This window comes from Lissotriton vulgaris, chromosome 11 (assembly GCF_964263255.1).
Source record: "Lissotriton vulgaris chromosome 11, aLisVul1.2, whole genome shotgun sequence".
NCBI classification, from domain to species: Eukaryota; Metazoa; Chordata; class Amphibia; order Caudata; family Salamandridae; genus Lissotriton; species Lissotriton vulgaris.
This window is the reverse complement of record NC_141699.1, coordinates 474,622,613-474,640,378: the sequence shown is the minus strand read 5'-3', so window position 1 is coordinate 474,640,378 and position 17,766 is coordinate 474,622,613. Positions and strand designations below refer to the sequence as shown.

Below are 17,766 nucleotides of genomic sequence, written 5' to 3'. Positions count from 1 at the left end.
CAGTTTTGCCTGTTAAGCCTTGAGAAAGTCATTGTACCAACTGATGGTACTGACGAAACACTTGTCGGCTGTTTTTGTTGAATCTACATGACGTACCTTCAAATAAAGAAAATTTACAATATGAACTTTTGGTTCTGTTATCCTGTCTAACAAGGAAGATCTCAAGACATCGAATTGGACTGATGTGTTTGTGTATTGTGACTATTGAGTCATTTAATGCCTATTGGTGCTTAAGGATTGTGCTCTTCTTGACCCCCATTTATAGCACTGCCTCAAACTACTTTGGTATTCTATTGCTTCTGCCTGCCAGCGTCCAAGCAGAGCCGGGATTGGTCTTTGTTGGGAGGGCTCTCCACGAAGGCACGGTTAGTGTTTTTTGGGGCTGAGACACAGTGTTCCAACACAAAATAATGAGGCCCCCTGCAGAATGTAAAGAGAGGCCCTCTGAGTCTCCCCTATCCCACGGATATTCATCAGCCTTGGAGGTAAATGGGTTCCCTATTGAAGGGTTCAGGGGGCCCTCAGGGGTTGGGGGCCAACATGCACTACAATGGCTAAAGGGGCTTGTGTTACCCCCTGTTGAGACAACCAATTGGTGAGCACCTTCCCTCTGAGTTTTAGAGAGATGGTGCATGACAAAAGTGTGTGCGTCACAGAAATAGGAGTTTAATGTGCCTCTGTGCCTCAGTTTATCCAAACAAACGTACACAGTTCCTCTTGCAGCTTCTGAAGGTTCCACCATAGAGGATGGGGCACTGTGACATCACTTATTGCTTTCCACAATTTATTATAAGTGCCCAGTAAGAGAACTGTCTTGTTAAGTTGCAAGTTTTCACCAGGACAATTATGTATTGAAACATAAAGCACAAAAGAAAATATTAAATTGGTCCATCTCATATCGCATTGGAGCATACAAACATAGCTTTATAAAGATAACGCGGTATTCTAAATATAGTAGCTTTTTATCCTAGAGAAGTACATTATGATTGTACTGTAATTAAATAATGTTAGCATAATGAATTAAACGCCAGAACTGCAACATTCCATTTATTTAGAACCTTAACAATTATTTTGATGCTACAATTAGATTATGGTGAATTTTACAATGTCATTAGTTGAATACTTTGAAGTAAGAAAGTAGAATTCAATTACAAAATGATCACGTTTGGGCTAATAGTGCTGCAGTAGATTTGCAACATTATCATACAAACTATTTACAACATAATACATTTTATATGTATTACTTATACATAATTCTACCACAAAAGCATGTGTTTGGGAATGTATGTGAATTTTGTTAGTCGGGCAGACAGACAGATATAAACACTTTATTCGATTAATTAAAATGATAAAAGTACAATAAAAAAAATCCATGAAACAAATTCATATTATCAGACAATACATATGAGCAATGATAAAATTAAAGAATAAAAAGCATCAGGTGTAAATGTATAATTCTTCAGAGCTAATCAAAAAGTTTGATAAAATTGCATAAAAATATAAAATTTTGAATTTCAGTCAACATGTAGCATGTCTTTTTCCTAAGGTGAACCACAGCAACTAAACAATTAGCAATATAAAAAATATCCCAAGTGTTATTCATCATCTTGGAGATAAAGTAATGCTGGTCTAACCCCTAGGAAGCCCCTATCCCTCAAAAGGGGGACCAGGAACTTCCTAGGAATATCATTATAATACTCGCAAAACAGGGCAGATCAGCACAAACCTGTACATTTTGGCCCAAAGTCCAATTTACTAAACTAGCCAGATTGGGTTTAGCATCAAAAATGAAACTTTCATCACGGGTGCAAACAAACGTGTAAATTTAGTTTTATATAGTGCAAACAGGACCCAAAGGTTTCAGAGCACTTTACATGAGCCCCGGTTGCATTACAGATGGACGCATTCTGCTTGTTAGGCATAGGGAGTTTAAGTAATTTGCCCAGAATCGCAGGATGTTGAGCTTCCCTGCCAAGACTCAAACCTGTCTTCCCAGCTTCGAGGTTGACTGTTGTAGCCATTAGGCCACATCCACTCTCATGCAGTGGATGTGGCTAGGAATAACTATCTTACTTCCCATTTGACGGAGGCTGGGAATTCCTTTAAGGTACTCTTCCAGTGGAGAAGTGTGGCTCAATGGTTAGAGCGGCAGACCCTGATGCAGAGGTCTAGCCCGAGACCAGGGTTCAATTCCCCGCCTCGGCGGGTCTTGGGCTCAAAATTCAACAGACCTGATAATTCTCGCCTCGGTGCCTATTCCAATCATGGAGTCCCACTCTGCAGCTCTGGGCAATAGCTTGCTTAATCTCCACAACGGCCCCCACAACGCTAAGGATGCCTGGCCTCCACCTTGGGGGTGCCCAGGAGTGGACGCCTCACAGGGAAAGCCAGGATGGGTTCCACAGCGGTATTCGTACAAGCGCCTTGAGACCCTTGCGGGTGAGTAGTGCGCTATACAAGTATCAATTTACATTTATTTCCAGATCCTTCAGGATTTTATTAAGCCCACTACCTGCAAAAGCCCTGATGTCTCTTCGCAACCACTGTGCGATGATATTTCCTCCTTTTTTCAAAATAAAATAGAGCAGATCTATGCAAAAATTCTTAAGATCACCTCCCCCAAGGGCACCTTCCCTATCACCTTCCCTTATTCTATTACTCATGATACTGGTACGCTGACCGTTTTTCCTGCAGTCAGCCTGAGTGATGTCCATTCTTTGATGGGCCAAGTCAAAACAGGATCCCCACTAGATCTGATACCTGCCAAAACAGTCACGTCATAGGGCAACATGCTTTGCCCTATGATTCAGACGTTAATGAATCTCTCCCTTGAAGAGGGTTGGGTACCCCAAGAATGGAAGAAAGCCCTTGTAAACCCCATCTGCAAGAATTCTGCCCTCCCTTGGACAGATCTATCCAACCTCCGCCCCATCTCCCTTCTGCCTTATCTAAGCAAGATGACAGAAAGACATGTTAACATCTATTTGTCAAATTTCATTGAGGTGTCTGGAGGCTTAGACTACTCTCAATGGGGATCCAGACCCAATTACAGCACAGAAGCAGCACTCCTCCCAGTGACAGATACCATCAGGATGTCACAAGATAAAGTGGGCTCTATGATTCTAGTGCTGCAGGATCTGTCCGCAGCCTTCGACACCTGATCACACAAAATACTGCTTAGTCGTCTGCAGGAGGTTGGGGTTGGAGGCCTGGGCCTGCAATGGTTCGAGAGCTTTCTATCTGGCCGCTCACAAAGTGTTAGCTTGGGCTCCTTTTGTTCTTCTCCTATGGATCTCATGAAGGGTGTCCCACGGGGCTCGTGCCTGAGCCCTACGCTTTTTAATGTGTATGTGGCCCCCTAGCTGACCTGGTGAGAGCACACGGATTTATTCCAGTGTTGTACGCCAATGACACCCAGCTTTTATTCCCATTCCATACTCTTACTCCTGCAATTAAACATTCCTTTGCGGAGGGTATGAAAGTGGTGTCCGGATGGATGGCCTCCAATTTCCTCCAATGTAATGTGGGGAAAACCGAGGTCATGCTGTTTGGGGAGGCCCCCCTTTTGTGGTCACCAGATTGGTGGCCCTCGGATCTGGGGCCTGTCCCTAATCCCAAACAAACAGTGAAAAATCTCGGCGTGCTGCTGGACCAAGGACTGTCTTTAAAGGAGCACGTGAATCAAATGACTGGGTCCTGCTTTCGGGTAATTGAGCTCCTGAGACGCGTGTTTCTCTTCCTACCAGACACTCTCAGAAAGACTCTTGTCCAAGCCCTTGTAATTAGCCGTTTGGACTACTGCAACGGTCTTTTACTATCTGCAAATGACAACTTACTGAGTAGGCTACAGGTGGCCCAAAATACCGCAACCAGGTTAGTACTTAATGTTCTGCCTAGAACTCTATCCTGCCCCCTTTTGCAAAAACTCCACTGGCTGCCTATCCGACAAAGGATAAAGTTTAAAACCTGCTGCACCATCCATAAAAGCATTTATGGTTCAGGCCCTTTGTATCTGGCTGAAAAGTTTATCCCTTACACACCAGGACGTACTCTTCGTTCTAGTAATCAATTCCTGCTTCAGGTTCCATTAATCAGGAAAGCATGGATGGAAGGCCGAGCACTTTCATTCGTGGGCCCCAGCCTCTGGAACAAACTACCCCTCAATCTGAGACAATGCTCTAACTACCTCAATTTTAGGAAGCTACTGAAGACATTCCAGTTTCAGACTATATAACCCTGCATAATCCTGAGAGTACTGTCTTGTAACTATTGGGTGGACCAAGCGCAGAGATACTCCTTCGGGAGTCGAGTCTAGTGCTATACAAGCCTTAAAATAAAATAAATAAATAAATGCATGAATGTTGCAGCCCAAGGCACATAGCGAATGTAAGGGATCCTTCTGAGTTTCTATAGGAATTTGTATTGGAAAGATATGCTTCATGTACACATTATTTGGTAGACACTGCTCAATCAAATCTGCCCCATGTCGTTAAGCTGTGCATTACACAGGTTAGCCTAAATAGGACAACACACAGTGTATGGCCTCAGCAGGATTATCTTATTAGATATGTCCCTGCACTGCACTGTTTTCCCCACTGTGCACCCCACTGAAGCAAATGTGTTTCCTCCATGCTTGGATAATTAATAGATCTGGACTTTAGTGTTCCTTCAAGTAGTGTTATTTCATCCTTTTCCTTGGATGGAGAGGGGAGCCCGCTTCTGATCATTTCCGGAATGTTGGTCTAGAACCTGTAGAAGGAGAAAATCCGTTTTCAATTTTTTCTTCTTCAATTATTGTTCTCCAGTCTCAAAGTTTCCAGGCTGCGAGTGTGTCGGAATGTAGCAGTGCTGATTAGTGTGCCATCCATGGTGCCTGGTAGATGATGCTGCTGATCTTGCACATAATGATGGGCATGCAAGGAAAGCCACTTAATTTCCATCAGGGTCGGGGTGATGTGGTTGAATTGTTTCAGGCCTTTGATGAAGCATGCTGTGACATACCTTTCACTGGACCCACTGTGATGTCTCAGAGACTGTTAAGCAGTGTGTTGCATCCATCCAGACATAAGATCATGAAGGCTTGGGCAGCAATTCAAAAATATATATTTATAACATAACAAAATGGCTTTAGATGACCATGAGTGCATATGAAGTTGTAAGAAAAGCATATTATGATCATGATTTAATTGCTGTTCAATTTGGGGGATTTTATGATCTATATATGATAACATTAATCAAATCAAACCCTATGTCAAAATAATGTCATACATTTGTCCTATTAAAATACATTTTGATTTCCCTTCTGTAGCCAGTAAAACCAAGTAAGGCACCGCCTCCTGTTCCTGTCTCCAAGCCAGCTAGCACTTTTGTAAGTACATTCAAATGCTAATCAAGGTTGAGCGATAAAATACCTGTATTGTAAATATCAGAAAGAAGGCAGGAAGTTAACTGGTTGTGATAGGTACCTAGAAAATGAGTTTAGAAAATAGGCAGCAAATGAAGTGTTTTATTAGTAATGTTTGCAATAGGTTCAATGTTTAGAGGTGCTTGGCAATTTTGTAGAGGTCATAATTCATATAGACAAATTATTTATCCTACTGTAGTCTGTTGACTACATCTGAGATAGATGGCCACTGAATGACACCATCAGCATGCAAACACAATTTCCTCTAGGAAGTGCTCAGAAAGACAATTGGCACCAGAAACAACAGTGTTTCAAAACCATATGAACCCTGGAAAGCCAATGTGGATGCAGGTATTTAAGCTAAGATGGCTGAACTGGTGTATAACGAAAATAAAGGTAAAAACAGTTAGTTAGGCATGGCGTAAAATTCCACACCACTGCGTAGAGTTTTGCCCGGAGTTTCGAAAAACTCCGCATTGCTGTACAGAGCAGAGTTTTTCCTCTCACACGGCTCACCAATTTTAAGTTGACGAGTGAAGAAAATTGTATGCTAGACCGCCCCCAGTAAGATTTCTCAATGCGGGCAGTCGCGGCAGGTCACTACCACTCGCCTTGAGAAACCTGCTGGTCGCATTGAGGAAGCTGCAGCTCGAGTAAAAAGTCTACTTTAGAAGTAGAAAAAAGCAGTGCCCTCTGGCGCTCTGCAAAATGCTGTTAGCACTAATTTTACAGCATGTGAGAAACTCCTGGCACTAAAAATCAGTGCAACGTACTGGAATCTGCTGCTTTCGGAACTCCATGTAGCTCAACAGAGATTTATTTTGGTGCTTTGCGGTGCTCAGCTTAGCGTGACTCTGCGAACTCCACCCAAGCCTACAGTTAATGTCCACCGAAAGTATATGTTGATAAATTTTATGGGGACGGAAGTCTGGGCTGCAAACCAAAACCACCCTGGGTGCATATATTGAAACCAGGCCCACAATGTAGGAGGCTACATCAACAATGGGTTCACGGTGGCATTTTTTGTTTGGTTATGGCTGTCCATCCAACTGTGAAAGCAGGGTTATAGCCTGCATCTCTCCTGGAAAATGCCAGAAGGGCAAAAGGGTCAGTCTGGCCGTGACATGATTTTCTGGTTAATGACGTCTCAATAGGTCTCAATACCCAAAGAGACATCATCAAACAAATGAACGTTTTAGAATGCGGATTGTCATGAGTACCAACACAGAATTGGGTAAAGAGAACCGTTTAGTATTGTCTATGTTGGATGACCCCTTAAAATTCGCGAAACAAATGTTCCCATACCTCTGTCAATAAACGTCACTCTATCAGTTAACATCAAATGCCTGAGTTTAACATAGAGGTGATAGAAATTAATTTGTCTCTGGAGTATTTTGTTGATACACAGCATATTTTATTTTATCCTAGGGACAGCAACTGAACGTTCCTCCACCTGTTCCAATGGTGAAGCCAGGCCAGCCAAAGGGTCCACCTGTTCTCCCACCAGCTCCTCCACAGGTAAGGCTATTGCCAAACTTTGGAAGTCAAATTGACTTCTTTACAAAGGTTAATTTATTTTGCACCTTTTGTGAAAGTCCGGAACATTGTTGTTAACTGGGGAGCGGATGCCGCACTTCTGCCAGCGATGCCAACTTAAAACTGGGCGACCAGATTTGAGTCTCTTAGTTTATTCAACATCCTATGGACAGATCACTTAATCCCCCCCATGAATATGACCATATTTAACTGGTGCTCATGTAAAGCGTGCAGATACCTTTGTGCTGAGTTTGTGCTCTATGAAACTGCAAAAAAAGACAAAGTTATTTCCCTTCTCACAGGAGGATAGTTCTATTGATCTATTCTCTTTCCATACATTTGAACATAGGATCTGAACACTCAAGTTCTGACTCTTTGAATACTGCTCCTAGTTCAATGAAAGCTTTGTGCGATAGCTTACAACATGCATGTCTTGAATGAAGATGATAGAGTTGGAATTTCCTCAATTCCAATTCTTCAGTTCTTATAAAATAGATTTGCTCCCTATCTTAGACCCAAGTTTTGATCGTTCATGAAATAAAAAAGATCAAGTGCTTTTATATGTAGGGATGAAACCATTGGAAAGATATGAAGAATATGACCATAGAAGTAACTCACTCTGCTATTCGGTCTCCATATTTCACTATCTGTTAGTTGAAGGTGTGATAATACTGGCACTGAAATGATAACCCATCAAAATGTGAGCATTATGAGGTATTGTACCTGGAATTCAAAATAACCATACAGGCCCCAAATTGCTAGACTTTTTTTTCTACTAATTAACCAGAGTTCAGGGCACATTTCTGCTCAGATAGACCACCTTCCCTAAACAAGCTGTAAATCCGAGGGCATGCCATGGCAGGTTATAAGGTGGAAGCAGGCAGTGTTTAGGTCAACAGCATTTTGTGCCCCCACCCCTATAGTGTTGAAGAAGGTTGCGTGTGGATGAGGCTGTGCCTCGGTCTGGAAATATCCTTTATTACAAGGCCAGAATCACACTGTGCCTTTACAATGCCGGCAATAGAATGAACGCGTCATTACCAGTCATTCGTTTAGCACTTAACTCTTTACAACGACTTGCTTTAGGGGTGCATTGGTGGAGTGGTGTTAGATTTCACGCCCAACACCAGTTGCGCAGACTTGACTTGGAATAGTAAATTATACTGAAATTAAATGAAATGAAATGAAATTTGGGACTTATATAGCGCATGGCTGCCCGTGAGCGTCCCAGCGCTGAAATTGCAGAACTTCTGAGGGTAAAAGACGGGGAAAGAGAAGAAGTTATTGGGGGAAGAAGTGAGTTTTTAGGAGCTTGCGAAATTTCAGAAGATTGGACTCAGAACGAAGGTGAAATGGCAAAGCATTCCAGGAGGTGGCCACAGTGACCGAAAAACGGCGTCCTCCAGTTCGGGCTTTTCTGATTTTGTGGACCGTGGCCAGATGACCTTGAGCTGAGCGTAGGGGCCTATTAGGTCTGTATGGACTTAAATGCTTTGCTGCTACTCTCAACTAATCCATGTGGTTGGTATAGTAGTTAACTTCCAAAAATCGTATTAATATCTGTGCAAAAAAAGTGTTTTGTTTATCCAATTGAATTACAGTGGCAAAGACTTAATGAAAAACAATTGGATGAAGTGTTAACTCAGTTGTTAATGTTGATATTGTTAACCCTCTTTAACACCTTGGCTGCTAGGGGTTTTCCCCTCCTGTGCTGATCCTTGGTGAACTCCATTGTTCATGACGAGCTCAGCTCGTCATAAGCACAGCTCAACCGTGCCTCATGACGAGCTGAGCTCGTCATGAGCAGCGAATGGGTTAAAATGTTTTCATATCTAGGCTGTGGGATTGAGATCTGTAATGTAGATTGATGAAAGTAAAAATGTATGTTTTTTACTGTATGATATATGTATATTTTAAAGTATATATGTTTTATTCATTTTAGCATGTGTTTAAAAAAGTCTATTAAATAAGACAAGTAAAATACTAATTATGAGTGTTGAGTTAATGCAACCACAAATATCACCCCTCAGAGGTACAATTAATGACCAGTAGGGATTTGAGTGTAAAAATAACAAGCAAAACATTGAGGCCAAAATGTCGAGAACCAGAATGTTGTGACGATAATTGTATATTGGTTAGTATGGATTTTCTATTAACTCCACTCTAGATAACTTGTGGATAGTAAAAGTTGGACATCTAGGATCCACTACAAAATGTGGAATTCATGGGCCCAGTCTGAATTAGTGCTTCTGATGCCCCCTTGTAATTCCTCATTACCCCAATAGTACCTGGAACTTTCAGCTGCTTCGAGCATTTAGAGGCCCTGGGCCAAGTGTCCAGGAAGTTAGGTTTACGATATTAATCTTGGTCCCAATAGATTGAATAACTTCAGTTACCAGGCCCCTGTGGAGAATATAAGTTGGCACTCAAAGATCTCAAGTTGGTGATGAAATGTCATGGCCAGTGTTGAGACTAGCATTGGTCATCGAAAAAAACTGTGCTTAAGCTATTGAACTGTAGCATTAGATATTGTAGCACTGGGAAATATGTACCCGGGGTAGCACTGTTTGCCACTCTCCAAGCACTGTTGAGACAAATACACCTTTTGCAATGTGCTCCATGCATGCAACTCAAACTATCACACCATTGTAAAGTGACATGTTGAAATTCAACTTAATTTGCAATGTGGGCAGTACAGTGGAGTTATTCTGCATCCTATGATTTCAGTAATAGACTGCACAAGCATTCACAAAGGTAATAAAGGAAAGGTCAGGGAAGGATGAACTTTTATTGAGTTAGTGAAACATATAATGTTCAGGTCCATGTGGATCACGGACTGTGTGGGATATCCCAGTGTCCCATCTTACCAAACACACAAGTGTGGTAGTTTGAGCTTTCTCTTGTCTCCAACAGTGGAGTTAAATACATTTAGATTTTTACTTTCAATTGTAATAAATATAGCTGTTGACTACAGGTGGTCTGCTCATTGTCTTAAAGACTCATGGGTGTGATGTTTTTTTTCAGTCATGCTGACTCATATCTTCATTTGAGCCATCGGTATAACCAAAAGTAAGGAAGAGAAAGCAGAACATGGATATGAGAAAGCAAGTCCCATTCCACTATTTTCCTAAGGCGCACATGCCAGGCAGAGGTGTTTTTAAAAAGAACTGAGTGATATGGCTGGACTTGAGTGGCAGATACTAGAGCAAGTGGCCATAGATGATAAAGACATAGGCTAGTTTTAGTGGAATGTACAAAATATCAAAAGAAAGGGAAATCGTGATAACCGTGTTGACAAAGGGTATTAGTATTATTAACTTAACTTCAAAGAAACCTTGACCACTTTAATTCTCTAATCTTCATTTAACAAATAGGATGTTTCCCACTCAATAACAAGAAAGTCTTTAATAATCCTTTTTGCCAGTATAAAAGATCTACAGAAAAATAGCACATAAGACAAGTCCATCAAGAAAACAAACAGCCCCTTCCCCCCACACTCGAAAATGGTAACTCTAGACCACGTTCCCCCTCTTCGTTCACTGAACAACTCAAATTGGGTGCCCAAGTCCTTTCACATTGATGAAAGACGATGCACACTCTACGATATTTTCCTTTAACTGTAATGTAAACTTTGAAAGCAAAGCCTTTTGACAACTGTTGAACGGTGCACTAGGGAATCCTGTGGATGTGCATTGAGGGAGCAATTGAAACAATGCTAATGGCATGATTTGATGATGTATAAACAATGTCTATATTTGTTTTTCTTCATGTAGGCTTTGAAACCTAGGCCGAAGATTTAGAGCTGCTGAGAATATGTGCAGCAGCAATGGAATAGATACTGGAAGAGCATAGAAGTGGTCTTTCCATGCGCGACATCACAACTCGGATCTCCTGGTTTTAGAACATGCACTTTAATGCCTGGCTGTACTTACAGATATCTGTCCATCATCGAGCTACACTCTTGATGTACTGTATGTTTTCTATGGTCACCAATGCATATTTTCTAGAGTTGGAAAAATTGGAAATTGGAGCATTGTTATGGGTTTGCATAGTTGTGACCCGATGGGTGTCCACTTCACTCTCTTTTCAATAACATTCAGAGCTAAAACCAGGGAAAGGTGGGGCCTCAGAACTACATGCTACTATGACTCTGATCAAACCAAACACCAAAACAACCTATGAAAATCAAATTGTATACATGTCCCTTTCATCACTGATTGACAGTTGTGTCTAAAAATAATGCCTAAAACCATTCAAATTGACATACGCTGCTCCAATAAAGGGTTGAAGACCGACCAATAACAGCAGTGCTGAAGGATGTGCATGTCTCCACATGTTGTGATATTTACTATTCTTGTACGTCATGTTTGCAAATAATTGCAGTTTTAGTGAGCTCTCATTATTTCACGTTTGAAACAATCTCATTTCTTATTTTATTTTCTCAATGTCTTAACCATGATCATTTCCTCATTGCATTAAGGAATATCGTCCCAGAACGTTTTCTATTTTGTATGTTATAAGTTGACCCTAAGTTATTCAAATTACAAGTGTGTTGAGCGCTTACGTATTATTGCGTAATGTCCATTGGTTTTTCATCATTCTGTCTATTCATGATTGTAGATCAAGGTGTTAAGACAGGCTATGCTTCCTTATCAGAAAGTATGCTCTTTCCATAATGGATATTTACTTGTCCTCTTTAGTCAACAGCATTTATTTTAATTGAGCGCATAGCGGAAGTAGCTCACAAGTTCTGATGTATAAAAGGGAGTATACTCACATACACCATGGTCTACAGAACTTTAGCTAATGTTATGCTTAATTGAAAGTACTTGATAACTGTCCTATGAGATTAAAATCAGTGTAAAGAAAATATATATTTTTGCCGGCATGTAAACCTATAGTTTTCCAGAATTATTTAATATATGTGAAAATATGTTTTCATGTAAAGAAACTATTTGTGAACAAGTTAAATTCAGGTTTAACAGAGTTTATAATCTATTGGCCTATACTCCAGGAGGTAAGATTTATTAGAACTTCCAATTCATTCAAGAGGTTATACCTATAGTTGTAAATATATTTTATATGCATTTTTTGGTAAGGATTAAATAAAATGCTAATTTTAAAATTATGGCCTCATTCTACAATGCCTTTACAGACCGTGTAGGAAACCAGATTGTAATCTTTCTCCCCCACAGTTTAACAGTCTAGATGTGAGCTGTGAGAGAAGCCAAAACTATGTGACTCCTATTGAGTAAACTGGCATCTTTGAAAAATAACCTCTCACTTTTGGCATCTTGATACAAGCAGGAAGGCTATCCTGAGAATAAAATGCACATAGAAAGCATGCAACACTAATCTATACTTCAGTTGAGAAATAAATGACCTAACATTGTCAAACAAATGTAGATAGTACCAAATGATTGAAATAATATATAAATGTTTGTTTAGTTGGTTTGTAGAATGAGAGCTGGGCACCCTACCTGAGCAGGCTACTGTAATAGTGTTCACCAGAAGTTGGAACTCCAGCCTGATCTGACGGTATGGAGGATGGGACCTCGCCACCTCCCAAATCCGTAATTTGTACCAACTAAATGTTTAACCTTGGACTTAAAAAACAATTATCTGGAAAACCTTTACCAGGGTGGAACTAGAAACAGTAGCTGAGCAGATGTCCACAAGGCTTGTAATGTGAATTTGCACTCCTACAGTAACCTGGAAGATCACGATCAAAAGCTCCCAGTGTGCCAAAATGCTAAAATATGGCTAGGAAGGCCACTTCTCTTTAATCAAAGACTGTTTGATACCAGGCTGTTAGTTCATGTTATAGGATAGCTCCTCTCAACTCCAGATCAGGTCCACAGACAAAATGTACAATTGATGCAGGTTTCTATGATTCCTCTGCAGCAGCTACAACACCCCAGAGACTTTTTTAACTTGCCTATGTGAAATGTCTCCCATCTATGGGTAGTGATGATTATCCAGTTCTAAATGTTCTAATGGTCAACTTCTAGGCAGCCAAAGCTTCTCATGAATCCAAGACCTTCCCTTGAATTCAATACCTTCTGCGTTTCCCTCCGTAGAACATGGTTGTCAGTCTTTCTTTCTTTCTGGACCTCGGCTGTCACGTCCTTTGGGTAACCTCCTTTAGCTCTTGGAGCAGCTTTCCAGTCACAGAATCCCGACAAAGCTGGAGATGCAATTCTTTCCACAGTACTCTATCAAGCATATAGGATTTTCTTTCTGCAGCTTTAAGCAAATCTTCTGTTCTTCCCTAATAATCATCTTGCTGTCTGAGAGTGATTATCGGTGGGCTTTTAAAAGGTGAACTAACCCTATGATTGGCAAAACTGTCCAAGCAAATAAAACAAAAGTTCTTGAAGTCTTTTCACTTAATGTTTTTAAATTTGAGACATTGTTCTCATTTTGATAAACAGGTCTTACTGGAATGGTTATTCCGGTGTCCTTTGCACTTTAAAAAATCAAAATGTCAGATTCCCTTATGTCAGTTTCTCACTCTCTCTCAAAAAAACCTCTTACCTAGGTTTTCTCACTTTTGCTTACCACGGATGAAAACAAAAATCCCGACTCCATGACTTATTGGGTCACATCCTATTATGTGAGAAGTTCTGATTGCTTAAGGATGACCCTATTACAGAAGGAAGCAAAATACTGTGGTAGAGATATGTGATCTTGGTGTGTGGATAAACGCAACGTTCTACATTACTTCGGTATTATTACAGTTTCCAAAGCAAGTGCGGGAATTGGATGAAATACTCCGGTAATCCAAATAAAATACATTAAAATACTGTTAATTTAAATCGGGATAATTCACACACTATAGTTAGTGGGTATCCTGAAAAGCTGGCATGACTAGAGACCTCCTAAATGTGTTGGACACCTATGATTTAGGTCATCACATATGTTTGAGAACATTTACCAACTCATTGGCTGCGTCGGTTAGCTTACCAAGTCAGAGGGTTGCACTCCACTTCCCTGGCTACAGACTGAGCAACATACTTGGATATCTCCACCAGGGAGGGAGACCAATGTATTGAAAGATTGATACGTGAGAATGGACTCGTAACAAACACACTGATTGGCTATGCTAGGTTACAAATTAATGATGAATTTGTAGAACTAAACTCTCCAAATAATTTATGAAGATTATTAAAATGAAAATTCCCTGTTCTTGCTTATTTGACTGTATATAGAGTAAGGAGACACATTCTGTTTGTGCGTTATTCACAGCAGAAAAACACAGGGCACACAGCTCATCCCTTTATATGCAAAGTTGCTTTTTATGAAAATATATTTCCAAAATAGTTTTCCCACTATCCATGCACACCCAGTCAGCAAGGTAATATGCTTGAATTCTCTACATGTTACTTGTGGCATGTTTTTTCGAAACTGCTGCATATGTTATGTATTAGATTTGTATTATTAATCATGGACAATCTTAGAACACTGTGAGGTTTATTACAAGCCTATAGAGTAACTGATGCATCTCTTTTAATATAGGAAAAAGTGACTTACCAGTGGCGCAAGGGGCTTGGGAAAAAACCCCTGTGTCTTTAGCAGCAAGTTCTTTTCACCAGAAGCCTTCCATATCCCACTGAATGGTACTGGTGCCCTGAGGCGAAAATTCTATACCATATTCTGGTAATGCATAGGTTTGAGTATTATGAGTAATTTCTTCAAAGGCCAATGGTAGCAAACAGTCCCATTCCTGGAGTTGGTGGTGAATACACAGTGAGACATAGGCTGTTCTACTCACATGGTCACTTAGGAATTGATGGAGCATGCACAATAATTTGAATGACAAATTCTGGTAATCTATTGTCAGTTAACCTGGATGGTCAGGGAGCTGTCGCTGTCTATGGAGTAAGCTTGAATATGGGCCAGAGATTTGGAAGCACAAGGCTGATGGATCAGTGCTTCTATTTTCACAAGAAAAAAATGCTTTTAAGAAGCCATCAGTGCTACACAGGTTCTGTGATGAAGAGGGTTGTTGTGTGGAGGATGCTAGGAAGCACACATAACCATTCAATCTAGATGTTTAAAATGGCAACAATTAAAACAATTCTGATGTAATTAACGTATGGAGCAAGCATGGTTTGGTATTGGGCAACTGACGGCCCACGCAAGGCACATTAAAAGATCATTGATTAATCCTTTTGGACAAAAGCTTGTTGCTTTACCCAATTATATTAATTTAGAGTGATAAAAGTATGGGCTATTGATAACTACTAAAATACAATACCAAACCACGTTTCTCTCCCGCATCCAGATGTTTTCGTTTTTAGTTCTGAGTTGGAAATCCTGATTAATTGCAATAGGATGTTTTAGTGCAAGCATGAGTTTGAAAAAAATGTTTCTCGAGCTTAGTTGAAAGTCTGTTGTTCATTATTGAATGAAGCATTCTTCAGTAAAAAATTGTGGTACCAATAGCGTGTGCAACATAAAAGAAAACAACAACTTTTGTTCACTTGATCATACAAATGTCCGGCTTGTGGTGTGTTCACTGAATATCAAAACCACAGTATTGATGCAACACAATTGAAAATAAAATATCGAGAGGTAAGTACGTCTAGATTTCCTATACCTAACTCTATATATAGGTACAGTATGTATATCTTCAATGTATGTAGAGTTAGGAATAGGGTATACATTCTTTCCTAAATTCACTTGCCTCTCAATGTTTTGCTCCTTGATATTCTGTCTTCAATATTCTTGTAACAAGGTATTGTTTGTGTTGATATTCAATAGTACAACCCGGTCTGACACACTATTACTGTGCCACTAGAAATCATATTGTGACATTATGATGGTATTTTATAACTTGCTTGGATTGTTTTCATACTTTTATCATAAAAATGTATTGGTTTACATTTTCTTACAATTGTTCATGTCTAGGATCAATGTCTTTTTTTATTAATAAATATCTATTTTTATTCAGGGATGTAAATTTCCTAAAACTAGTTTTAATGGTGTTGGAGATTATTGTATTATTGTGCGTTTGTATATTTTGAATAAAAAAATCTGAATAAAATTCTTAGTACCAAAAGTTTTGATTTTCTTGAAACATGGAACGTTGATATTTCATTTGCCTATCCTAATGCTTATCTAAATGTGTTGTGCACCATCAGCTAGACTTGTAAGACTCGTTGCCAGAAGGCAATAAAACGCAAGTTATCACAGAGGCAACATTCAAATCTCATAATTTATATGTGTAATCATTTTGAAAGAAATTCCAGTCTTGTGAAACCTTGATTTGCAATCTCTACTACGGGGCCTAGGATCAGGCATCTGACGAATATAATCAATTACTTAATAAAGCGGGCCATAGAATATTCCAACAGTGGAAATTTATAAAATGGAAAGTTTATAACACTTAAATGGTGTATCCTATCTGTTAATGTACTGAAGCACTAACAGGCACTTTGTGATAAAATTAAAGCAAAAATATTCTGCACTTATTTTAGCACTAGCACTGATGAGCACTGACTCCTGTGCTTGAATGAGATGGAGCATCTTATAAGTAGATTTTGTATGTTATCAATGGCCCCTTTATACTTGTGTATCAGTAGTAGCAGCACATCAAAAAACGATGCTGCGGCTTCATTTGCTGCTTATTCGTCATATGTTTGTTCAAAAGCTACCCTGAGTTCGGGCACAAATGTTCTATGTCTCAGGAGTGTTTTTGCTCCCCGTGATTATGCGTGGGACTAAATGACCGCATGAATGATAATTGTTCGTAAACACATTCAGAGCGGTAGCACAAACCAGCAAGTCTTTCAATCCAATTCCTGACTTATTTTGTAAATGTTTCTGAGAGACTGTAGAAGTTTGTGAACTGCACTTGTGGCTAAAAAGAAATGACGCAAAACATACATATTGAATACATGTTTATCGGTATGTGGATTTTAAGTTAGGTAATGAAAATCAATTACAATAGTTTGTGGATCTGATGTTCACATAATATCATTGCTGTAGCAGACTTCTGTGGTATCTAGGGAAAACAAAATTGGGAGGCCCACACTACCAATTATGTACACGATAAAAGTAGGATACATTAATCATTTAAAAATAATAATTTTATCCTCTAGATTTTTCCTTCCTTTACCATAATCCCCCACCATGCCCCCTTTCCCATGACCCATTGCATTCCCCCATTACTTGCATCTTTCTTCAGCACCACTAACTTTATTCCACTTCTTACATCAAGCAGTATTTATTTCCCCTCCTTCTCTTTCTCTACATTAACTCCTCTCCTTTTCTTCTGTACAGTTCACATATGCCAAGGTCCTCTCCCAAAGAACTGTTCCCTGTCACCCAAATGACTTTCTGTTATCCTGGCCGGAATGTAATATTACTTAGAGGCCCCAGTGCAAAGTTTTTCAGACCGGCTAGCAAAATGAAGTTTTGACATTTGGGTGCTCCCTTTACCCTACTTCAAATGCCATTTTGGTCTATTATAATCTGTTGGTGTCTAATTGCCATGTGTGATTGTACCAGAAGTCAGATGCATATAATGGCCCTTGTGCTTCAAGTCAGCACTGGTCCACTCTCTGCCCCAGTGACACATTGCTGGCAAATGTGCCCACAAAGTCACTTCACTCCAAACTCAACATGTAGAGCACCTTTGCTAAACCAGACTTAAAGAGTTAAAGACAAATGTGCCCATGGACCTTAATTCTCACCTTCATCATATCTGGCCATTATCTTTCTGTACTTTAATCATAAAAAGATGCAAAACATGGCATTTAGAATTACTTCTTAGACCCACACATACTAAATGCCCCACACTCCTGATTTAAATCATCCCT

General features: G+C 39.8%; 1 protein-coding gene across 5 annotated transcripts in view; it reads left to right on the top strand.

Annotated features, from left to right (window-relative positions):
• Window positions 1–16,004, top strand: part of LOC147679996 (zinc metalloproteinase-disintegrin-like VLAIP-B) — a 242,830-nt gene extending 226,826 nt beyond the window's left edge. For 4 of the 5 annotated variants that reach the window (XM_086943536.1, XM_086943535.1, XM_086943537.1 and 1 more), the window contains 3 exons: window positions 5,309–5,368; window positions 6,833–6,922; window positions 10,714–16,004. In XM_086943536.1, coding sequence (XP_086799662.1) covers window positions 5,309–5,368; window positions 6,833–6,922; window positions 10,714–10,740 — 177 coding nt within the window. In that variant the 3' untranslated portion in view covers window positions 10,741–16,004. The remainder of the gene's footprint in view (window positions 1–5,308; window positions 5,369–6,832; window positions 6,923–10,713) is intronic. The other variant, XR_015300922.1, reaches the window with a different exon arrangement.
• Window positions 16,005–17,766: the final 1,762 nt, after the last annotated feature.